Source organism: Monocercomonoides exilis (genome assembly GCF_001643675.1).
Source record: "Monocercomonoides exilis strain PA203 chromosome Unknown scaffold6-2077815, whole genome shotgun sequence".
NCBI classification, from domain to species: domain Eukaryota; phylum Preaxostyla; order Oxymonadida; family Polymastigidae; genus Monocercomonoides; species Monocercomonoides exilis.
The window spans coordinates 854,891-879,872 of NW_027150551.1; the positions used below are offsets into that span (position 1 = coordinate 854,891).

General features: G+C 38.4%; 5 protein-coding genes across 5 annotated transcripts; 1 reads left to right on the forward strand and 4 right to left on the reverse strand.

Annotated features, from left to right (window-relative positions):
• Positions 1-20: 20 nt before the first annotated feature.
• MONOS_417 (Transcription initiation factor TFIID subunit 1) lies at positions 21-11,674 on the reverse strand (the record flags this gene model as incomplete). Its single annotated transcript, XM_067874219.1, has 1 exon — positions 21-11,674. One exon carries the CDS (start codon positions 11,672-11,674, stop codon positions 263-265), a length of 11,412 nt encoding a protein of 3,803 aa, XP_067733806.1. The 3' UTR covers positions 21-262.
• Positions 11,675-12,521: 847 nt separating this feature from the next.
• MONOS_418 (uncharacterized protein) lies at positions 12,522-16,006 on the forward strand. The gene is made up of 5 exons (XM_067874230.1): positions 12,522-12,672; positions 12,753-14,320; positions 14,433-14,789; positions 15,033-15,178; positions 15,352-16,006. Exons 1-5 carry the CDS (start codon positions 12,575-12,577, stop codon positions 15,844-15,846), a joined length of 2,664 nt encoding a protein of 887 aa, XP_067733807.1. The 5' UTR covers positions 12,522-12,574; the 3' UTR covers positions 15,847-16,006.
• Positions 16,007-17,395: 1,389 nt separating this feature from the next.
• Positions 17,396-17,806, reverse strand: MONOS_419 (uncharacterized protein; the record flags this gene model as incomplete). The annotated part of the gene is made up of 1 exon (XM_067874242.1): positions 17,396-17,806. The coding sequence occupies one exon, from the start codon at positions 17,804-17,806 to the stop codon at positions 17,396-17,398; it is 411 nt and encodes a 136-aa protein (XP_067733808.1).
• A 1,538-nt stretch (positions 17,807-19,344) lies between these two features.
• Positions 19,345-20,878, reverse strand: MONOS_420 (uncharacterized protein). Its single transcript, XM_067874255.1, has 4 exons — positions 20,729-20,878; positions 20,562-20,620; positions 20,009-20,505; positions 19,345-19,944 (listed from the first exon to the last, which is right to left on the reverse strand). The coding sequence occupies exons 2-4, from the start codon at positions 20,617-20,619 to the stop codon at positions 19,843-19,845; spliced, it is 657 nt and encodes a 218-aa protein (XP_067733809.1). The 5' UTR covers position 20,620; positions 20,729-20,878; the 3' UTR covers positions 19,345-19,842.
• Positions 20,879-21,405: 527 nt separating this feature from the next.
• On the reverse strand, positions 21,406-24,929 carry MONOS_421 (uncharacterized protein). Its single transcript, XM_067874266.1, has 2 exons — positions 24,796-24,929; positions 21,406-24,730 (listed from the first exon to the last, which is right to left on the reverse strand). Exons 1-2 carry the CDS (start codon positions 24,910-24,912, stop codon positions 21,587-21,589), a joined length of 3,261 nt encoding a protein of 1,086 aa, XP_067733810.1. The 5' UTR covers positions 24,913-24,929; the 3' UTR covers positions 21,406-21,586.
• Between the last annotated feature and the right edge of the window lie 53 nt (positions 24,930-24,982).

The following is a 24,982-nucleotide window of genomic DNA, read 5'->3' on the forward strand; positions in this document are numbered from 1 at the left end:
TAACAATATGCAAAAAAGTATGTTTATTGATTTTTTGTTTTGAACCTTTGCGGATCTCTTGAAAGCACCTTCAAATGTTTCAAAAAGAAAGAAATAAAAATAAAATTAGAAAAAAAAAAATAAAAAAAATAAAAAATAAAAAATAAAAAAGGAATATGAAATTTGCACCATATTTTCGATGAAAACAAAAAATTAAAAGTCTATTAAAGCGTTGCGAAGTAAAAGCTCTTAGAGAAGAAAATAATTCATTTTAAGTACCTTGTTAAGACAGAAGATATGGGCAGCCACTTTCCAAATCATAAATTGCGTCATTTTCGTTTCTTTCCATTGAATTATTCGAATTTGAAAATGACTTTTCTTGTGCGATTTTTTGTTTGATCTGAATATCTTCTTTTGCACTCTCGATTAAGTTTTGACTCTTTGAAAAAGGAAGAGTTTCTCGACTATCATACGAAATCTCTTTCATTCTTTGAAATTCTTCAAGTCTTCGTTTTTGTTCTTTGATACGATTTCTTTTTAATCTTCGCTCTTTCAATGCATTTGCTTTCTTCAATTCTTTGCGTATTTTCTCTTCTTCAGTCAACTGTGTCGTGTAACGACGTTGCTCCATTTTCCTCAAAGTTTTCTTCTCTTCCAACAACTCATCATTCTCCAAGTAAATTGCATCAGTTTTTGCATCAATACGCATTGGCCGCACATCAAATCTTTTTTCATCCTGATAATTAAAAAGATCTTGTGTATTTGCGTGAGGCGAAGAAAACAATTGTTTGCATTGTTTCTCGTCATCCATCATTAATACTTTCTTTTCAAGATCTTCAAATTTCTCATTACGTTTACAGAAGTCCAATTCCGCAATCTCGATAAGTCTATCTGCATCAATCATCATTTGATTTTTATTTTCATTTGACTTGCAATACAAATGCGCATTGTATGCAATTTGATAGAGATCATTCAATATTGACTGTCTTTCGCGATATACCATTTGCTGACATTTCTTTTCAATAACTGTTAAAGTGATAGGATGCTTCACAATAGAATAAAAGCCAGTGGAATCTTTTGTTGAAATTGGTTTTAAAAACGAAGAACTATATACAGAACCTTTCAGATGACGAATCACATCTTCAAACATTGAATTTAAGTTTTGAAGAGGATCTTTCTTTGTTTTTGAGGTTGATACATCAATTATATCCACTTCTTCAATGGAAGAAGTTGATGATAAATCTTCTGATAACTGAGAATTGTTTTTTTCTCCTGCTTGAAAGTCATCATCTGCAGAAGTGTCAGGGTTTCGAAGAGAAGAAGGAGAAATCTGATGCGTAGAAGACAAAAGCAGATGAAGAGGAGAATCTTCATCAAGATGAAGGAGAAGATGTTCAATTTGAAGCTCAGTAGCATTAACCGTTGACTGATCGCAAGAGTCCTGTGTTAAAGAAATCTCTGTCTTTTTCTCTTCCTCTTTGTTAACTTCCAAAAGAACTGATTTGCTAATCCCAACATCTTTTGTGGTTTCTTCTTCCTGTCCATGCTGTTGTTGCAGCTGCCATTTCAATCTCCATGCCGTTGCAGCTTTCGCGTATTCTTCGTAAGAAAGTTGCACTGAATTAACTTTATGGCTAGAACTTCTTCTTTTATTTTCATTTTGAATTACATCTTTTTCTAAGTTGCCAAGTCTTTTCAATTCCATCTTATCCGATGATTTTAGTTGAGATTCAGAATTTTGCTCACTCACACTGAAAATTGAAATCATTTCTTGAGTTGGAGATTTTTCTGTTTCGTCAAAGCTATCCTTGTTTTGTTGATTATTTGAACATAATTGCAATATTTTTTTGAATCTTTTAGATTTTTTTGCAGATCTCTTTTTCATTCCCTTTGAATTTGATTTACGTCCTTTCAATCTTGCTATTTTGGTCTTTACTCGAATGGAAGAAGAGCTTGAATTTCGTGTTGCCCGAAAGCTTTTCATTTTTTTCTTTCCTTCTTTTGTTTTCCTCATCGAAAAAAGTTTAAGCAATCTTTCTTCTTCTTTTTCCTTCATTTCTTTATCTTCATCAATCCACTGATTCTGTGTAATAATTTTTTCGCTTTCAACGAAGGATTTACAGTTGTCTTCAGAACCCGTTATCTTTTCAATTTCTTTGTTTTTAAATTCAGCATTGCTCTCTTCTTTAGCCTTTGCAATTCGTCGTCTGAGTAACTTATCTCTTGCGCTCTGTCTTGTTAATACTTTTTTTTCGTTGCGAGAAGATTTGATCGTTTTGCTTGTATAATGATATGGAATTTCATTTTTTATTTCATCAGAAGTGGAAAAATAATCTTCATAGAATAAGCTGCTTTCACTTGAACTGCCTTTTCCAGATTCTTCTTCAGAACTTTCAACGTTCACGATTCGTGACTGTTCGCTTTCAGAATTAGATATTGTTTCACATTTGCGCTGGCTTTTTTTTCTTATTGCAGATATTTTTGGAAATACTCTCTGCTCTCCGCGAATGCGCTGTTTTCTCATTGCAGCAACAATAGACTTTCTTGCCTTTCGTTTTTCAATTAAAAGAATATCTTCAACTTCTGCTTCAGTAAGCTCTCCATTTGATACCTTCTTCTGAAGTTCTATTCCAAGATTTTCAATGTACATAGGGCAAGTTCTATGAAACGCCTTATGACCTTTTTGCTCACAGGCAGAACACACTTTGTTTCCTTTTGAGTCGTATTTAAAGCCTGAATCATTTTGAACTTGAGCTCTCCTCCTTGTTTTTTTAACTGCTCTCATATGATGGTGATGGTGATGGTGATGGTAAGCAAGATCTTCGTCAAATTCATTCGCTCCAGTAATTTGTGCTTCTCTATCAGAAATTGAATCCTTTTCCAACAGCAACCCATCAACCCCATAAAGGCGAGATAAACTTTTCCCCAATGAATTAAGCAAGAAAAGTGTTTTTTCACCATCTGCTATCAATGCTGTAATCAATGCTGAATGAATTTTCAATGATTCGTCAATTTTCTGAAGAGACCATGAGAGTAAAAGATATTCTTCATCAGTTATTTTCAAAACATTGAATCGATCCGAAAAGGAATATGAGCAGCCTTTTTCAATCAAAGGCTTTTGTATATCAAATGATGAAAAATTAGTAAACATAAACTGAATTTCTTTGGCCATTGCCAAATCTTCCGATGAAATTGTTCCATCTTCTTCAATTTTTTCTCTAACTGCTTCATCCACCAATTCCCTCATTCTCTTTTCAAGCAGTTGCACAATAACAGCTCTTTTCTCCTCCCATTTTTTGAGTGATGTTCGAATTTGTTTTATATTTTGTCCAATTCTTCTGGTGGATTCAATTTCTTTCGAAAGAGCTATTCCACGAACCCAACCTTTTTCATCTTTCAATTGCGTCAGTTTTTTAATCTGTTCAATTGTTTTGCGCTCCCTTATAAATAATACACTCACAATTGTATCTCCATTCTGTAATATTTCCGTATGTGTAACTTTTACAATCTTCTTTTTCTTCAAACGAGGTGAAGACTTATATTGCAATTTCTTCAATTTGGATATTACTTCATCTCCAAGCAAAGCATAATAACTCTTTGAAAAAGACGTGTCATCAGATTTCGAGCGTTCATTATCATTCTCCATATTATTTGATGTGCTAATAGATCTTGAAACGCATTCTTCTGAGAAAGATTGGGAAAAATTCTGAAAGCGATAAATTTTATCAGAATTATCTAAAATGAATCTATTTCCTTCATCTATTGATTGATTTTTTGCTTCAGAAGAAGAAATATTCAAGTAGTCATCAATGGCTTTTGACTTATCTTTTTCAGTCTCGTCTTGGTCTTTTCCGATTGGAACAAAAGATTCTCTTTCTTTTCCTTTATCTTTTTTCTCTCTTTGTTTTCCTTGAGAATCAACTGCATTATCACTCAAAAACCCAAGCCTATTTTTCTCTATAATATCTGTTGTGCTTTGTTGCTTCTTTGTTGAAATAAATGAATCATCCATTTGCTTCAATTTGATATTCTTTTCTGAAGATTTCGATGAATTTCTTTCTGAGGATAATTGTCCAGAATTCTCTAAAGGAGAAGATGCGGATGAGTTAGAAATTCCATCTTGTTTCTTTGAAGCACAACATTGTTGAGAAGATGCATTTTCTTTTGCAGAATCACTTTTTTCTCGATAAGATTTCAAAAATTCTGCAACCGTTTTGTCCCTCTGGCGATATATGTGATCAAATGGCATTTCAGGAAGTTCTATTGGTAAAAGAAATTGCTTCAGCTCCTCCCTAAAACAAAATCTTGCGATGTCTTCTGATTGAACAGAATTAATGTCATCTGCAAATTGAGCATCAGAAGCTGATGAGGAAATGAAAAGATTTTCCTTCTGCTCAGATAAATCGCTTTCCAAAGAAGATTTTGATTCAAATGATTGCTTTGAACTGTCGCTTGCCTCTTCAGTGGCTTGAGAATCTACAGTTGGAAATGCAAAAGCAGAATTTTTCAAAACAAAACTTGGTGTGGCATCCTTTTCGACTTGACTTTCACTGATAGCTGCAATAGAATTTGTCTTTTTCACATTTTGTGCATAATCATCATCGTCGTCATCATACATGGAAGACATCGCAGGCATTGCCATTTCCTTGTTTAGCTTTAGTCCGAATGTGTTGTTAACTGCATATAAATTGCTTTTCTTGTTTAATGTCGGAGCAACATCTGCATTCAATGATTTTTGCGGTTGATAAGACGGAATTAGTGAGGGAATGTTTTTCAGTGATGAATAGCTGGAAGAAGTCGACTGTAATTGCGAGGCGTCATCCATTGACAGCAAAAATTGAGGCGGCATAATTTTCAACGAACTCTGTGCTGATTCATTCTTTGAAGAAGAATCCTCAACAGTATCTGGAATGTCCATTTGCTGTTCGGGAGTCACATTGAGATTACTAGAAGTCGAAACTGTTCCAGGATTAATCTCAGATACTGCAACATGTTTTTCATCCATTGATGATTCATTGCCAGAAGACATATAAGGATTAGAAATGCTCTTTGGATGCGTGTTGCATTTTTCATCAAAGTTAGCTTCAATTTTTTTAATTGGCTTAACAATGGCAGCTTGATTTATTTGTGATATTAGCTGAGTCGCAACTGACTGAGGATGAGAGACTGCCACCAGAGAACCCAGTGGCTTGACAGAAATGAAAGAAAATTGAACATCCTCAGAGTTGTTAGTGTCATTTTGATTGGAGCTGAGTTTGTCTTTATGCTCCAGATTGTTGTTTGCCTCGTTATAAGATGTATTTGTGCGACTGTTGAAGCTTTTTTCATTTGCTTGTTTTGTGGTTATTCCATTGGCATGAGTGACGATCATTGTCTTCGCAAACTGAGAAAGTTCATCCAAGCTCTGCTCGTTCTTCTGCCCTTTTGAATCCAGTTGATCAATCCATTTCAGCGCCTCAGTCAATTCTTTTTCCTCTTTTTCTTCAGCTGTCATTGGACCGTTTTCTCCTTCATCGAAAATATCATCCAGAAAATCATCTCCAAAGGCAGAAAGAAGTTGACTGTTCTCCTTTTCAGTGGAAGATTCAGAGTCGCTTTCTCCAAAAGTATGCAACTGCTTCTTTTCCTCATGGGCACTAGAATTTTCATTAACCGTTTCAGAATCAGGCTGCATCTGAAGTGATTCTGCAGAAGCGGCATCCAAAGTTCGAGAAGATTCTTCTGCTGTCAAAACTGGAGAACACTCTGGAGATAATTCAATAATAGAATGCGGAGAATCATATGTGTCAAAGTCCTTTTGCTCCTTTTTGTCTTTTATCATTTGGAAATTGTTAGAATTAGACAAATGATCTGGGATGAGATACGGAGAAATCGGAGGTGAATGCACATTTGATATCTTTGGGCTTTGAGAATGCGCAACTGGCGAAGTCGATGCATCGAAGGGTTGCTGATATTGATTCGAATTTCGTATTGTCGATGCAGAAGTTGATGAAGATGATAAAAGAGGAGATGAAATTTTTCTTTTTGGAAAATTATTTTGTGTTTCCATGAAATCTATTTTTGTGTCCATCAAATAAGGCGAATGCAGAATGGAAACAGGCGAAGAATGAATGCTTTTCAAATCATTGATGTCGGAAGATTCTTTGTGTTTGGAATTCGCATATGATGGCTGATCAATGCTTTCAGAGTGAGCAACCGAAGATGACTCTTTGATATAAGGAGAAGCAATCATCAGATCGGCTGTATCAACATAAGCGCATTTTGTTGCTTTTGGAGTGAAAAAATGCTCTCCTTCTGAAGTTAAGTTTTCACAAGGAAATTGCGCGCTAGAAGGAACTGTTGTTGATGCTTGCTTTGATAGAAGGTTAACAGGTGGCGGAGGAGGAGGAGGAGGTAATCCAGGCAATGACTTTGAAAAGGAAGGGGGAGGAGGAGGTGGTGGTAAAAAAGGTTTTTTCTCTTTCTTGAGAGATTGGTCAGAATTGCTTGATAAAAGTGATTTTTGTGTATTTTGCATTCTGAATGGATTAAATGAATTATGAATCTCTTCTTGTTTCTTAGCCACTCTTTCGAAATAATCCATTGCAGATGAATCAACTTCTGCACATTTGACAGGGGAAGATAAGTCAATCGTCACTTTTTCTGCCTGATGATGATGATTATGGTGGATTTTCTCTGCCTTTTTGATATCGCTGTCATATGGACTTCGATAATACGGAAACGAATCGAAATCATATTTCACATCATGTGTGCTTTCTGGTGGAAACGCAGTTTTGAAATTTGCTTTTTTGTATTTTGCAGTTGATATTTCAATAATATCATCGTCATTGTTATCGGTCACTTCATTATTTTGTATTTTCACAAGAGTTTTGTTCGATTTTTGGTCAATTAATCTTCCTTTTTGTGTTTTCCCCTTCATCGCTCCATCTTCCAGCAAAATCGGTAAATTTGCGTTTCCCTTTGAAGCAGATGGAATTTCATTTGTATTCGTTTTTTTCTTCTGCAAAATGTTGCTTGCCTGCAATGCGCGTTCTTCTGCTTCTTTCTTCTTCTTCAGCATCACTTCCTCCAACGCCTGTATCGTCTGCTGCTTTCGAAGCTGCTGCTCTTTTTTCTTTTTCATCTCCTTTTCTTTCCTTTTCTGCTCTTTTCTCATCCGATTCAGCCATTTTTCTTCTTCTCTCATCTGCTTTTCTTTTTCTCTTTTCAGCACATTCTTCGCTTTCTCCGTCTTCGCCTCCTTCATCTGAGTCAGCGCCTGCTTGTATTTCTTGTCTGACTCACCTGACAAAAACAGCATGTGATCCCGAAAGATCTGCTGGATCTGCGCCACGTAGCTTTTCGAGTGAGCGAATTTATAGTTCTGCGTTCCCCTCACATACTGCTCCAGCTCCGTTCTTCCGCTCGCACCAGAAAGCAGACTGACCTGTCTGATCTTTTCTCCTCGGCTCATCAGGCGCCTGTCGTCCACAGAAACGCCAAGCTCCATCAGAATCCGGTCCAGCTCAACATTCTTCATCTGGCTCATCTTCTTCCTGCCAGACAAGCCGCTGCCTCGTTCTCCGGCTTTGCTGGAAGCTGCCCCGGCTCCTTGGTCTTTTGCTTCATCAACTGCAAACTCACCTTTGCTCAATGCGCTCATTCTAAAATTCTCATTTTCTTGCTTCAATAGCCCATTCTTCATCTTCCGAATGGTGTTAGCTTCCTTCACAAACTCCTTCATCGTCTGCCTCACAAACGAGAATCCGTGCCCTGTTCCGGTCGGATCGCCAGCTCCAGTCAGCTTCAGAAGAGATATTCCATTCATTGCATCGAGAAACGATTGAGTAAGCTCAAAAGGTGAAAGCGCATACTCAGTTGACATGAAATCGCAGATGGCATTTACAACATTGGGAAGATAGTTGAACACGTTAACAGCAGATGTAGGTGAAATAAGAGGATGAAGGTTTGATTGATTGTCAACTGATTCATTTGAATTTGACAGTGCAAATTTCCGAGATAACGCTGAGGAAGAAGCTGCCTCTTTTTTTTTCCTTTCTTGTGTCATTCGCCACTTCTTCATTTCATTTTCCATCTGTTTTTCTCTTTTTCCCTCTTCTTTCTCCATCGCACTTGTCAAAATCTCGTTCAAATCTGCATCACTCATCGCTACTTCCCACCTCAACATCGACTGAAACGCACACACATCCTCCGGCCGCACAAGCTTCTGCATTTCTTCTTCGCTCGGCAGCGCATCTTCGCTCTTCAGAACCCACAGACCTTTCACACTTTTGTGTGTTTCTGCCACACGATGCAGAATTCGATCTATTTTTTGCCTTCTGATTGATGGAAACGCCTCTCTTATTTCGTAGTATGAAACAATCGCCCTTTCCAATGCACTGCCTTTTTTCGGATTGCTAGTCATGCTTCCATCTTCATTAGTAATCGAGCCATCGTCCTTCGCATGTGATGACTCTTCTTTCTTTTGTTCTGCCATTGGACCCTTCGCCGTTCGTGCTTCTTCCGCTTTCAAAAACTCCTTCGCCTGGTTCAGTCGAATGTGCAAAATCATGCAAATAAACAAATAAAGTCTGTCTGACAGAAATTTATCTGTGGCTTGTGAGTTCGGCAGCGGCACAGACATCTTCGGGTGCTCCTGCCCAACTGAATAAATTTCTGATATTTCTCTCACAAGAAGCTCAACATTGTTTGGATCATCGCTTTTCTTCGGCTTTTCACTGACATCATCTTCAGTATTTTCTTTCTTCCTCATCACAACCAAAAAATCAGTCTCTGGTACAAGATGCTTGAAAACAGGTGCTTTGAACATGTTATTCTCAATCATGCTTATGCTCTTTCCTGGTTCAATATCCCCAAGCAACGGCGTCGGATCCTCCGGGTTCAGCACAACCACCTCTCCATCGATGAACTGCAAGTTGCTCATCTTCTGCTTCTCGTCCTCGCTGCTCTCCGCGCGGTAGTAATGCAGCAGGCGTGTGCCCATTCCTGGTATTGAGACCAGCAGCGGGTACTGCTCCACATATTCAAACAGAACTGCATCTCCTTCGGCGCCTGTCAAGTCGCCCACCGTCTTCAGCAGCCGCATCGGCTGTTCGAGCAGCTCTGAGTCATCTTCCGCAAACAGAAGCTCCACCTCGCCGTCTTCGGCATATAACTGTGAATGCCCTGTATTCCCTGTTGATGTTGATAAAGACTCTGACTGCTGTGAAAGCGACACCAGCGCCTCAGATATCTTCCTGCGCTGGTTTCTGATCCTTTCGCGCTGGCGGATGATGCGGGGGCTCTGAAAGGGCATCAGCGGCTGCACCTCGAGCCAGCGCCCTGGCATCCGCAGCGACTGAGAGAGAAGCGGCCGGTGGAAGGAAAGCGCCTCGTCATGTTTGAGCTCGTTCTGTGCGGTCTCCAAGATGACTGCCGGCAGCGCATGCAGCACGACGCTCCAGCCGATGTGCTCCCTGTGGCGATTGGGGTTGAAGTTCGAGACGATCTGGCAGTGGCGCAGGGACGCCTCAGCAGCAGCTTGCTGGATGGACGAGGTGAATGATGTGAATGAAGAAGGGGATGAAGTGGCAGATGAAGTGGAAGATGAAGTGGAAGTGGAAGTGAATGGTGTAATGGCTGTTGGTGATGTGGGGAAGAGAGAGGAAGGTGAAGCGAGTGGCGAAGACGCTGTTGAAAATGAAGAGGAGGAAGAAGAGGAAGAGGAAGAGGAAGAAGGAGAAGAAGAAGGTGATATGGAAAGAGGGTGTTGTGAAATGGTTTGAGCAGAAAAAGAGCCAGCAATAGGCGATGACTTGGAAGAAGAGGAGGATGAAGAATTTGAATTCGTGATTGGTGACAGAGGGGCGAACAGCGAAGGAGACAAAAGATTATACGGAGACTGCGAATTTGGAGAAGGAAGGAATGACAATCCGTTCAGTTTCAGACTCGATGAGTTTGAAACTCCCAGTTTTCCCTTTGAAATTTGAGCGTTGGCTTCATTTGAATACCTTCTCGATCGAAACCAGCCCAACAGTTTATTCACTTTCTCCATTCGTGATTGTGCGCTCAGCTGAATCGCAGATGTGTTTCCTTCACTTTCTCCTCCTCCTCTTCCATATCCTCCATCTCCTTCCATCCGCCCATGCATATTCCCCTTCGAGCACCGCATCTCAGACAGAGCAAGCATCGTGTGCATCAGAGAAACCTCGTTCTGCAGCGTCGACAGCGACAGAATGGCATCGTTAACTGGCTGGATTTCCGGCGGCTTTACGCCATTCTCCCACCTCACAGACTCAGCCCCTTTGCGCTCCAAGTCTCTCCTCTGCCCTTTCACCCGGAACAGAACTCTTTCTTCGGCTCTTTCGCTTCCTGCACCACTGCCTGCCTCTGCTTCCTTCTCTCCGTTTGAATCACCACTGCCATCATTTCCATTGTTGCTGCTATTACTGTTGTTACTTGCATTGGGAGTCAACATCTCCCCACCGCTGTGTGATACCAGCCCCACAACAATCGTCTCTTGCAGCCGCGCGATGTCTGATGCTCCGCTTGCATTGGCCAGCGACAGAAGAGGCAGAGAAGTGTATAGTGCTCCTCTGCGGTGAATGGAGGATTTGTTGTTTGCGTCTTCATCTGAGCGGAAATCGGGTGGCAGGCGTTGGCCGAGCTGCTGATCTGAATCTGGCCTATTCGAGCTGTGCTTACTGCTCTTGTCTAATGCATGTTTCCTCTTTCGCTCTTTGGCTTCCTCATTTTCGATGACATATATTGTTTTCCTTCGGTACCTGAGTCGGTGTTGTCTTTTGTATTCGATTGATTTGCTTTGCTTGTTCGTCAGTTGGCTTGATTGCTGTTTTTTCATATTAGAATCGTCTTTGTTATTATCTGAATCAGGCTGAATGCAAATGACTGAAGAAGAGGAAGAGGAGGATGATGAAGTTGACGATGAAGAAGAAGATGCATCTGACTCATCAAATTGCGATGTGTCAGCGTCACTGCTTGAAAAGTTATCAGAAATAGCTACTTTATCTGCATTCCTCTGTTCAGCTGATAAGCTTAGAGAAAGTGAAGAATTTGCTTGTTTTGCTATGTTCCTTGAAGCTCCTGTTAAAAAATGGCTATTTCGAGAAACATGAAAAAACGGGTCTGAATTTAAAGATATGCTTGAAGAAGAAGATGAAGATGATGATGACGCTGACAATGAAGATGAACTTGATAAGCGAGGAGGTTCTGGAACAGAAGAAGAAGATTGGATTGAGAATATCATGTTGACATCGTTCATGTCAAATTCAAGCAGTGAAGTCTTTGGCTGTTTTTGTTGATGAAGAGGCTGTTGTGTGCGTGCACTTTCGTTAAAAGCGTTCTTGCAATCTGATATTTTGTAGCTTTTTAGTCCATCTGACTTATACTCCAGAAATGAAAAGTGACTGTGTGTTAAACGATTGATTTCACTTTTAACATCTAAACAGAAATTGTCGGTTTTTCTGTCATTTCGACAAATTGTTGCATCTGCATCGGAATTTGTGAGTGCATCAAAAAATGGAATGGCTTCTTCCCAGCCTGCAGAAGTCCAAGATTCCTTCCATTCCAACTCAGATGAAAACTTATTAATTGATTCAGGATTGAAAAATGGAGTTTTTTCATAAATCTTTTCCAAGCTAAGCGGCTTTTGATCCCTTTTAATGATGACATGATCATTCCATTGATTTAAGTTCATATCATCGATGTATTTTGAATTTAAATGAGTCAAAAACAGATCAACTGCTTCTGGAGCGCTTGAACGATGATCAGGATCCCAAATATATGGATTTTCCCAAGGAAATTCATCGCAAATGCAATTGCTTGGTTCGACTGGTTGTTTAGGACTGGATTGTTTTTGAAATATTTTTGATACCTTTTTTGTGAGAAGAATTTTTTTCTTTGATAATTGATGACATTTTGATAATTTCATCGTATCGTTATAAGCACGTTTTGCAAAAGGCCTTGTAAAAATGCAAAACTCTTCTGATGGATTTTCCAAAAGGTATAAAGAAGTTGATGTTCTATTGAGATGTGGCTTACTAAAAATCGCTTTCATATGAGAAACTGGAGAAAATAATGCAATAAATCTGGGTATTTCATTCATATGAACAAATTCAATAATTCTTTTTTCATCTTCTATTTCTAACTTTACGTTACGTTCTGATACATTTAAAAAAATTTGAAAATATCCATTGAAAAATGGAAATATTGTTTTAAAAAAATGGTAGTGAAATATAGCACAAACGGTAGGGTCGATTACTTTTTAATTCATCTGATGAAACCCCTAAACTATCCCATGAAAAAAAATGAGAGAGAAAACCAATTGATAACTGAAAAACGTTAAAAGCAAAGCATTAAAAGCGTAATTTTTTGTATAAAAATTATCATAATGAATATAAATACGTTATCTAAAGTTCCATTAGTTCCAAATAGCAACTGGAACAATTGCTGGCTCATAAATCAATGTTATTTTAATTCCTCCAGATTTTCAGATAATTAATAATGGCTTACTTCTTTTTTTCTCTCAACATAATCAAGGGATTAGAGATCAAACCGTTCTTGAATTTGTTTTTTTTAAGTCAATATCTGGTGTTATATGTTACAATCAACATCTAAAACAGGCATGTTGCGTTCAACAACAAAACGTGCAGCATCATCTAGAGCTGCGGTAACTTCAGGCCCAGGGACATCGACGTTTGCATATAATTGTTTATTTGCTTGCTTTTCATTGAATTCAAATCAAAATTGTATAAACCTTTTCATTCCTTGATAAGATCTCCAATAAAGCCTGGAACTCAGCTTTTGAGTGCGCCCGGTGAGACAAAAAGCGGAAAACCGTTCTTTAGTTCTGCAACTTCTGAAACTGTCAAAGCTGTGAAAACAACCGCAGAGCAGCGACTCCAACAAATAATGACAATGACCCCCGGAGAAAGTGCAAAAGATAAAGGAACGTTGTTTTTAGAACTTCGAGAACTTGCTTCTTTTTTCCATGAAGAATATGCTCAAAGTCAAACTCTCATCAAGAACCTTGAATTACGTCTTTCAGAAAGCCAGCAAGATAGAAATCGTTTAGAAGGATTAATTGATGAATATCAAGGTACTTTGAAATCTTTTGAGCAATTTACTTACGCACCACTTAGCCAAACACCACAGCAGTTAGAGACGAGCATAAAGGAACTTGAATCTGATATAAAGCGATTTGCATTCGCAGATGATATTGCTCAAAAAGCAATCGAACAAGCAAAAGGAACTGGAGAAGGAGTTTTGATTCGTGGAAGTGGAGTGGCAATAGGAAGTTCTGGAGGGATTGGATCAAGTGGAAGAATTATTGAAAGTGTTGATTCTGCTCTTTCTTCTGCAGGGACTCAGTCAGCGCTTACCCCTACAGGTGCAACCAATAGTGGTGCTGCTTTGCAATTGTCACCTCAATTGCATGCTCAGCGCCTTGTAGAAATAAAATTCAAACTTCTTGAAGATTTAATTTTTGTATTGAAACGAAGACTCAACGTATTTGAGCAAAATGTTGGTTTGAGTGAAGCTGTTACGCAATTTGGGTCTGTTTCAGAAATGATGGATGCGAACAGGCGCTTGGAAGAGGAAGTGAAAGAGCTGAAAAAGAGAGAGGCCAGATACGACTCATCAGCACTTCTTTGCACCACAGGGATCGAAGACATGTCGAAAGAAGAGATGACTGGCTTGCTGAGGGCGTTGCAGGTCGAACTGGCACACGCCAACGAAGTGATTGCTGCATACAACTTGGAAAAGAATGGAGAAGAGCTGGTTGCGGCTGCAGCTCCGACACGAGTGATGCTGTTTCCGTTTCCGTCAGAAGAGAAAAGCGGATCGACAAGCAGCGCATCTCTGGCTTCGCAACCAACTGGAGCGGGCTTAGCAGACAAAGAGCGACAGCCACGCAGGAGAGTGCCAACTACGCAAGAAGTTGAGGGGTCTTGGGACAAATTGGAGGTTGAGAGCATGTCACATCCATCAAAACTGCAGTCCTCTTCAGCTTCTGCCAGCCTGCCGGATGATGGAGCCAAAAGCGAGGTGACTCCATCTTCATCTCAAAGTTCGGATGGAACACCTTCGTCGAAACTGCTTCTTTCTGACTCGCAGATGTCGACACTTGTTTCCAAAGTTGCAGTTTTGGAGCAGCAAAATGCGCAACTTCAGAGTCAGGTGAAGAAGCTGAAAAAGACTGTGGAATTATTTGGCGAAGTTGAGAAAACAGAGGATTCGTTGGCTGATTTGTTGACTGGGAAGGCCAAGCCTGTTGGAGGAAAGACAGCACAACTTGAGGAAATGAGAACTTTGAACAGAGAATTGGTGGAAGAAATAAGAAGTGTGATTTTTTCTTTTTTTTTTGTTTGATTTATCTTTGTTGTTCTCTTTTCGATGATTGTGTATTCAATTTTTTTCTATTTAATCTTTACGTTTTTTATTTTTTAAATCAGAATATCAAGCCGAGTACCGTTCTAAGGACTCACTTATAACCCTTCTGACTTCCGTTGTCGATGAACTCTCGAAAAGCAAAGCAGCAACTGAAGCAGAGTGTGCCTCACTGACCCGAGGAATGATTGTCGGTGTTCGGGCGAACAGAGGAATGAAGGAAGCGCTACGAAAGAGTGAGAGGAGGTTCCGGCGCACAGCACTGCTGGGGATAGCATTTGGCGAGCGGTGCTTGGATCTGATGGGGAGAGGAGTCAACGGAAATGAGGTTAGCAAGCTGATGGAGACGTTTGTACAGAAGATGCAAGGGCAGCAACTGGCACAGCAGCTGCACTCCCACTCGTTGATGAGAGGAGATGAAGGTTTGGTTATTTTAATGGATCTGGGTGTTGAAGCAAAATAGGATCTGAAGTTGGAGTATTTTGTTTTTCAATCTGTGAAAAAAAAGTTTTGAAATGATTCGTTTTTTAGATAGTAAGTGATATTTCGATTTTTTATTTGATTAATGAATTTTTTTAAATTTTATATTTTTATTCATTTATCTAATTATTTATAAAAAAAATATTGAACTCTTTGCAAATAATCTCCCCACAATGCAAATTCAGACGGAGAAAGAGAGCGTACAAACCGTGTTTCTGTGTCACCACAAAGTCCGCAATCTGTCCGAAGCGACTCAGACATGTTTGTGGCGAAGAAAAAGAAGAAACGACCTGAAGGCGAAAGTCCAGAGGATCTTCTGAATACTGTGAAGGTTTGCTAATTATTGGTTTTTATTTATTTTTTATTTCTTTATTTCTTTTTCTTCATTATTAACAACTCAATATTTTTTTTTTATTAACATGGATTTTACTTGTTTAAATTGCTTCTATATAATTTTTTCCCCCCTCATTTATGCAACAAATATGAATCATCTGCCTTTTTTAGCGTTTATTTGCTGTCGACGAGCCTGCGCTTCCACAGAGTCTTCCAGATGGCATTGTGCCTGCCTCGTCCTCCACATCCAGCTCCATGTCACATCAAGTGGACGGGGTTGCCGATTATCTGATGCCACTGACTGAACTTCTATCGTCCATCGACAGCGCCACCGACGGGCTGAGGCAATTTCCTGTTCTTTTGAGAGCCACCCGCACGTTCTTGGTCGGAGTGGTGAGACAGTCTGTGGAGAGGGAGCTGGCGTCAATGAACGAGCTGCTTACACACCACATCACATTGATAAACCAGGCTATGAATCGAATTCTGCTCTGTGGGCAGGAAAGCAGGCAGACGCAAACGGAGAAACGGCAGGTTCAGAATTGCGGGGTCGTGACTGAGATTTCTGGAGAAGAATCGCTCGCTGCCTTGATGGTAGAGAAGGATGAGAAAAAAACAGAAAAGGGTTCGACAAAGCCTGGCTCAGGACCCGGGAAGAAGATGAGATAAACACTAATCTATGTTACTTTTTGTTTTTCACTTCCACGCACTTCAACATAACTACTCTGTTTATTTTATTCTATCCAATTGACTTGTGTGAAAATCTTTTGAACAAACTTTTTTCTGAAAAACAAAAGAAGGCAAAAGATAATTTTATGTAGTTGCACAGAATAAACGAATTATTTGGTTTGTGAATGATTTGAATAAAAGTTGCTTTTGATAATTCACATTCAGATATTGAAGAAATTTTTCCATGAAGCAATAACTCCTAAAGGGATCAGCAACAAGTGATTTGTTTATGAATAGAATATAAAAGTTTGAATTTGCAATTCACTGCTAAAAGTTCTTATCAGTGACTTTTTAAATAGATAAATGGTTTATGTTCATAAATAAAATCAATTTTCTTTCCTTGGTGTTAAACTGGACAATTTGTATTCCAATATTTATCTTTCTGTCAAGAACTTCAAACATTGTCAATGTGATTCAATTAGAGGGGATCAAAAGTTCAGTCATTATTATTACATAAAATACTAAAAATGGTGTCTAAATTGAGCTTAATGAACTCATCAATAAAAGTCTTTAATTCAAACCTTGTCAAAAGAGAAATTCTCTGTTTGCATAAGCAATCGTATTGAAATGAATTATATAATTAATTTATCTCACAATGATGTGGGGTCATCTTTTTATTGGAACTTTTTTCTTTATTGGCACCAAAATTTTTTGACATGAAAAAAAGTTAAAAACACATCAAAAAAATACAAAACTCAAATCAATTACTCTTCTGACTTTTCTTTTTCCATTTTCACGTTCAAAGGGGTCATATTCATCACTTGTTTCATCGTCTTCATTCTTTATTTTTCTGAATTTCCATTTCACTTTTTTCTCCAAAGGCAATTCTTCTTCTTCAATTTCCTTTTCTTTTTCAACATTTTCTTCAATTTTCATCTTGTGTTTTTCATAATATTCATAACATTCGTCAAGAAGCTTTTCTTTCGTTATTTCTTTTCCGAAGAAGTCGAAATAATGTGAATGAGAAGGAATGGAGTTCTGAAAAAACTGAGGAAGCTTCATTTGAATCGATCCAGATGCATTGCTGAGAATGTCGCTGCATGTTAAGGCTTTTTTGATGACTAAAGGCGTGAATGCGGTGTGAAGGACTTGTGGCAACACATCAACGATTGATATTCTTTTTGAAAATGAGCAGGTAAATGATGGTGAGCTGTAATTGTTTTAAAGCTCCGACTTCAACACTGCAAACACACCTCTGTCCAGAAGCTGTAATATGTGTGCCACATGTGGAACGATGGTGACGAAGTCTTTTTCGTCCACCTTGAACTGTCTCAATATGGTTGGATCTGCGCGCGATGAGTGTGAATCCAAAAGAAGAATGCAACGATGAGATTCTTTTAGAATTCGCTTTCTTCTGTCAATGATAGCTGGAAGCAGGACTGTTAAGGCGTTTTTTTGAATGACGTTTTGTCCATCCAACCGTTTGTGTTTGGCTAAATGTCAAGCGACGGAGTTAACAGTGTTGTCAGTTCTTTCGGAAGAGTTTCACTCATCTCAGCACAACAGACCGAAGCGAGAAGCCATCAGCAGCTATTCCAGCAACGAGAGTGGCATTCAGCATTTTTTCGGCAGTCTTTTTGAATCCAGCTTGCTCATCTGCGAGATGAACAACAACTCCACGTGTAGAAGTTGAAATTCTCTGCGAATATTCATCGGTATTGAAGATTAATTCCTTAGGATATTTGTCTGCATCGTGTAATGCTTGTAATTGAGCTTGCCTCGGCTTTAGGATTTTCCGACAAGATGCTGCAAGTCTGTTGAAATCAACTTGCTTTGGAAGCGATGACTTCAATTCCGGATGGCGCTTTATGAATGAGTGAACCGTCTTCAGAGTGACTGTCTTTTTCTTCTTTTCTTCTTTTTCTCCTTCTTCTTCACAATCGTTCATTATATTTTCCATCGAAATACAAATTAATTATAAATTTTATATCAATTGCAAACCAGATCACGCGCTTTTCGTGATGTGAGGCTTGTCCCAGAACGGGATTCAATTGTAACTTCTTTAAAGAATTGCTTTTCTTTTTCGCTGCTAATAATTTGTGTGCATTGAACTTTTGCAATCAACCTGTCGCTTTTTATAGCTTGAACAGTGTGTTTCAAAGATTTTTTGCTGATTCCACCTTATTTAACCCCGTTGACCAGCCTGACAACATTGTCATTCACAATGTGTGCAATCCTTTCCAATCTTGTCTCATATTTCCTGTAATGTAATGTGGACATTGCTTCCTTCATTTGCTTCTGCACCGCTTCAGCTTTCTTCTTCACTAGTAATTTCATATATATATATATTATGGGTAATGATCATAAATATATTTTTTTATTTATTAATTCTCATTAAAGAATTTTTAATTAATATTTAAATTTTTGAATGAATTAGAAATATTTACAAACCTTTGTGCAGTCCAATTTCTCAAGAAAGCTCAATGGAATGACTTGAATCCCCCCATTTCCTCTCCATGAGAAATTGGATTTCTTTAAAAATACAAATATTAGTATACTTGACATTTGTATATATACCAAATATATATTTTAAAATATCATTTGTGGGTCAGATTAATTTTTATTTAAAAAAATGTGCCAGTAAAGAAAAAAATGCCAATAAAAAGATGACCCTATTCAAGTTTTTCTGCCAGGCTTTTGCAGACGTTTTTGCATATTTTCAGAGAAAAATATACGATTGAGGGTTAACCCTCAAAGTACTATCATTTAAATTTCGTTTATTTAGATATGAGGGCTTGAATATGATAGAAAATTTTTTGATGATTTAAAATTTCCAAAAAAAAATATATCTTCATTTGCAAAACATTAATAGTTTGAAAATCTTTTTCTTTGTTTCATTTATGATGGATTTTTTCGAAACGAAAAAAGAAACAGTTATCAAGGAAATTATTCCAGTCTTATCATTCCCTTCAACAAACATTTTGATGGGATCCAATAGGTAGCAAAGCTGAAGAGACAAGAGAAAACGAGGAGTTATCAGCCGGATTGAATGAGCAAAGGAGAAGAAGAGCTGCTGAAGATAATGACCGAGATGCTGAGCGCAGAATGCAGAAGGAATCGTTTTGTTTGAAATCAATGGAATCTCCACGATGAGGAAGAGATTGACACATAAGAAAAGATAATTGAACTGTTGTTCGGTTGTTTTCTTGCAACGTTCTTCCGTTTCGAAGAAGTGAAAAAAACAGTCAAAATAAAAGCATTCAAATAACTGTTGAATTGTGAAATGGTGAAAAAAGAAAAATAAAATTTTCAAGTTTCAAAATGCGAAACATTTCCTCAAATGTTCACAAAATAGTCCGAAATATTCAACGTATATCTAAGATTATCGTCTTCATCAAAAAATTTAATTGTATTAAAAAAGCTTGTGAAGGCATCTTCGTAACCTTCTTCCTCCATCTTTTCAAATATCTTCTTTTTAGCTATCCTTCTTTTCTTTTTAGTTACTACATAATCCACGCTTCCTTTCAATTTCTTTGAAACATTCATAAAAAAATTTAAGATTTCATATTTCATTTCGTCATTTAGTGTTGGTTGCTGAATTTCCTCCAAAATGACATCAAATGCTTTGCCTTCCAATAAATCTTCAACATACACGCATTCACTTTCTGCTGCTTCTCGAAATAAATGAAAACACAATTTGCTGATTTCACTGTGATAACCTTTTGCTGCTTGAAATACTTGAACAACGCTGCAGACAATCCCGACAAATTCTTTATTCTCCAATTTACATGTGAACAAGTAAATTATCAATGTTTCGACCCATCTCATCAAAAGAAGCTCTTCTTTCGTTTCTTTTCTTTTTTCCTCTTCTTTTTTCTTCCAATCAATGTTTTTTGTAATCTCTTCCAGTTCTCTTCTTGCTTCTCTCACAAAATGCAACTCATTCACAACAGTATCTTTCGATGATCCATTGTCGCAAAATCGTCTTATTAAAAACTACCAAGCAGATTGATAAGCGAGTCGTGTGAGTTTGTGATGCTTCTGATGATATTCGATGATCTCTTTGATTTCATTCAAATAAAGTCTTTGTTCTATTATCTAGAGAGGGAGAGATAGAGAGAGAGAAATCAATAATATTAAAAAAGAAATACGATGTTCATACACAAATGACATCGATGCAACTCAAAGCCAGCAAAGCCATTTCCACTTCTTTTTGAACTTTCTCTCTTTCCTCTTTCTTCAAGGCAAATTTCAGGAGGCAAGGCACACACAGAGAAAGCATTTTCGAAGAAAATACTCCGCTGTAAAACAAAAGGTAGCATTCGCAAAGATCAACCAGAAGCTTTTCGTTTTTCCCTTCTTTTTTCTCATTTTCATCAATAATCATCTTTTCAAATCTTTTGTGCAAATCAGAACGAAAAAAAGAATTAATTAATACGGATTTCGTTATTTGATTAAATCCCATTCGCTTCAACAATACAATGACATTTTCCATTCCCAATTTCTTTTCTTCAATCATTTTGTCCAATCTATTGAAGATAGAAAGCGTGAAAATTGAATACATTTCTTTTGTGCCCATTTCATCTAATAATCCGTTGAATTCTGTTATTTTCTGCTTTTGTTCATCTTCGCTGCAATATTCCAGTTCATGGAGCAATTCTGAAAAATGCACAAAAAAGCATGATGATTTTTATGAACAGATAAAATGAATAAACTTGTAAAATGTTTAGTCAATGAGATTTCTTTAATTCCTTCATTAGCGCGTAAATTCATTCTGTGCGTTGAAGGACGCAATAATTTTGCGCAAAAGTTATGCAATTAACGAAAAATCGTTTGAAACAAAAATCGTTAACAATCTTGTACAGCTAAGCAGTTACAATACCAATACTGATTGCTTTGAATTATAAAAAGCAGTTTTAGAAAAGAATAGAGCTAAATGAATCTATCTATCTATATATATTTGAACGAAGCAAGAAACACAAATATTTTGATTTGTTTGTTGGATCAAAAAGAAATAATTTATAACGAAATCAAAATATATGAAAAAGATCAGACATTCATCATCGTTGTAAAATTTGAATTAACCACAATTTATTTCATCATTGAATGTTCATTAAAAAGAAAAAGAATTTAATTTTTTTTGAAATAAAAGTTCAAAAATATTTTCCTTTCAAAAAATGGAACAAAAAATATTTGTACCAAAATTTCAATTCTTTAGTGAGCAATCACAAAACAATTGAACTATCAATATCTATTATTTCCAATAAAATCACTAACAAAAAATAAAAATAAAATAAAAATAAAATGCAATAGGATGGAAACAAATCCTTCTTAGCAAACAAAATTTTCAATATTACAAGCAAAATTGAGGGCTTTACTGTTCAAAAAAATGTGACTGTCTTTTTTTCTGCTCTTGCATTTTCATCTCAATCAAATAGCTCGTTCTTTCATTGTGCAATTAATAAAACGCACGAAGAATTTCTGAATTGTATGAAAATTGGTTTATCATCTCTTCCGATTTCCAAATGCTTATTCGAATAAAGTGAATGCATAAATCTTTTTTCTTTTCTTTTCTTTTCTTAGTTGTTGTTGTTGTTGAGGGGAAAAAACGGTACATCCGTTGTATTATTCAACACAAGCATTTATACCCTCCATTTTGCAACATAACTCAGGAATAAAAACAATTGCCCATTCGCAAAAATTCTTTTTTGTTTGTTTGTTTGTTTGTTTGTTTGTTTGTTTAGTCATCAAGCAGCTTGTGCTTTCCCAGCCCGTCTTTCTTTCCTCTCTTCCAGACAACCCACCGCACACACGCAACAAACACGCCTGCTCCAATCACCACCGTCCCCAGCACACTCCCCACAATAATCCACACTATCTGTTTCTTACTCAGTTTTTTGTCCCCCTTTTCCATCGGAACATGCGGAATGCTCACACACCGCCCCACCCCGTTCCGGTAATACCCTTCCTCACACCGCGCAAACACACAGCGCGTCTCGTCAAACACCCCTTCTCCGGCTCGGCACGGGTGGCCATACACCGAATGCGCCTCTCCTTCCTCCCCGCTGCACTCTCCCCCGCCAACTTTCACCTCCCACGGGAAACACACGTTAAACAGCCAGCTCACCTCGCGCGCTGCTGCCACACGCCCATCGTCGCTCTCCAGTCCGCTCCATTCAGGGTAGATCGGTAGCACTGTATCTGGCGGAACCACCCGGAAGCCCAGCGACTGGTTGTGCGTTTCCCAGTCAAATGAGTGCAGTGCTGTTAGAGACAGCGAAAATCGGGTTGTTGCGCGCGGGAACGGCAAAGGCAGAACGTCGGTATCATTAAGAGAGATAGAATTGTAACGCTGCGATTGATACGAAGAAATCGCAGCTTCTTTATACGGTTTTGTTTTCTCTTCGTTCTTTTCTTTTACCTCTTCTTGCACATCACTTCCTCCAATTTGAACCACCGTCTCGTTATCCTTCGCACTTTCTTTTGTTTCATATGTTTCTGCTTCTGCTCCTATTGCTGCTTCATCTTCCTCCCACTCCCTCTTCAGCCTCCGCAGCTCCGACTCACTCACGCCCATGCTCTCCATCTCTTCCCACCCTTCGCTGCTGACCACACGATAACCTCCGCCCATCCCGCCCACATCAAACGCGCTCTCAGGAAACAGCAGGCTTCCCCCAAAGCCAACCACTTTTGCCACTTTCGCTTCGCGTATGTGCTTCACAAACTGACTGCATTCGCTCTCGCACCGCCCGTCTGTGATGACCACCACGTCTGTCGCCTCGAACAAAGTCTTCCCTTTCCACGGCGCCTTTTCCAGCTCTGCCTCAAAAAACGGCATTCGTTCTGTGTTCACCGCAAACGGGACAGACCACTTCCGCTCTCTGCTTGTCTCTTCGCTGCCTTCCTCCTTTGTGATGTTGAGAGAGAACACGTCGTCGAGAATGGCAAGCGTTTCGTATTCGGTCAGAAGCACCTGAGTGGATGAGGAAGGAGAAGAAGCAGAGGAAGAGGAAGAGGAAGAGGCAATTGAAAGAGAAGAAGAATGATAAGAAGAAGAAGAAGCATGTTTTGGATGACGAAGTGGCAGGCATGTTTCATTCGAAGATAAGTCTGAATGAATATCAAGAGAGTTTTGTGAAGTGTGTTGCGAAGTGGGTTTATTATCATTTACAGTTAAACGAGACGGAAAAATCTCACATTTTTCAATGTCAGCTTTGCCGTGTCGGTTTGAAGAAAAAATGTGAAATGTCAAGAAATGAAGTGAATTTTGAAGAAAAGAAAGAAAGCTATTGAGCATCCGTTTCATGAAACTCGTCGTTCCAGATGAAATTTCTGCTGTTTTCGCATTCATTTCGTTTCGCATCTCTGTCGACTCTGCCAAATTCCTTTTATAATTCTTCCCTTTCGACTTCGGGTTCTGATAAGTCATCAATCGATAGCTCTCAATGAAATTCCTCGCCAGCGCCGTGTTAACAACTTCCTCCTTCGCATAGACCGGAAACACACGAGGAAACAGCAGGTGGAACAGCGCATTCGCAAGCTCAATCATCCCGCCCCTGTTTCTCCGCACGTCAACCACCAGCCGCTGCGTCTTCGCCGTCGCAAAGGTGTCCAGAGAAAGAAAAGCATCTTCGACAAACTGAGAAAGATCGCCCATTGAAGACGGAAGGAACGAGGCGACGCTCAAAAGCCCGATGCTCTCGTTGGGCAAGTGGTAGCCGTGGATCATCGAGCCCTGCGTCAGCTTCAGGTACCCTTCGGACGATGGGGAGTTTGAAGAAGGAGGAGGAGAAGGAGAATGAGAAGAAGAAGATAGGTGAAAACCAGATGGATAAGATAATTTTGAGGGAGGTGATGAAGGTGATGGAGGTGTTAAGAAAGTTGGTGGCGGTGAGGTAGAAGAAGAAGAGGAAGAGGAAGAAGAAGAAGAAGAAGAATGCATTTCTATTGATTGAATCTCAATTGGATCAGTTGGAATAGTTGCTGATTTGTCAAATGAAAGACTCACGTTCACCAAAGAAGAAAAATCGATCAAAGTAGAAGGATGCGATGCTTCGTTCATTCTCTTAATCTTTCTATTCAGTTGATAAAAGCCATCGTCTTTTTCTCCAATTTTTGAATTCTTTTGTGTTTTTTTGGTGCTCTTAAAGTTCTTTTCATTTCTTGTTGAAACAAAATTGTTATACAAAGGGCATAAATCGGTTAGCACATCGACATCCTTTGTTGTAAAGCCATAAAATGGCACACGAATAACATAAACTGATTTGTCACGAGATAAGCAACGAAATTTCAATGTTGTTGCATTGGGAGGAGGAAAAATTGATGCAGGCCGAAAAACAAAATAGTTGTCTATTGCATCGTTCAATCGAGCTGCAGGGCTTCGAGATAATAAAACAAATTTTTCTGCCCAAAGAGATATTGTTTTCCATGCAGGCTCAGTTTCGTTAAATGGATCATTATCTACAGCAATATGAGTTATTTCCATTCCTGTAATATTGTAGCCGCCTTGATCTAAAAACACATCTGTCACACCACGCATCGGATGCCTTGTAGCATATACTGAAGCTTCATCGGTCTTATTATTTTTGTTTGAAACAAACTTGATTCCAAAAGGCAAAAGATAATAAAAGAATTGTGAACATGGAGCAGTGTAAACTGTGTGAGGATCGTGAAGTTTTGCAAACGCATGAGTTATAGCAATGTGAAATTCATATCCATTACTGTAATTTGTTTTTCGAATTGTATTAAGCTCGTCAAGAATATCAACAGCATCAGAATGATATGGCGTTGGTGGACTCAGAAGAAGGTCACGATACGGATATGAATTCATGTAGTCTCGAAGAATTCTCAAAGTAGCAAGCATTTCAGTTGAATTTTGATCATACTAACACAATTTTACACAAATAAAACACAGAAATTAAAAATTCTGTAAAATGAAAAAATGCAAACAGGAAGATTTGTAAGACATTCAGAAATGACGGCCGCATCGTAAATGCGCATTTTCGCAAGGTTGCATTCTTTCCCCCAAATGATTAATGGAAGAAAAAACAAAGCCTGGAAAATCATATAGGCATATAATGTAATGGGTTTATAACCTTTTTTGTTAGATTCATTTTGATCGAAATAAACATATTAA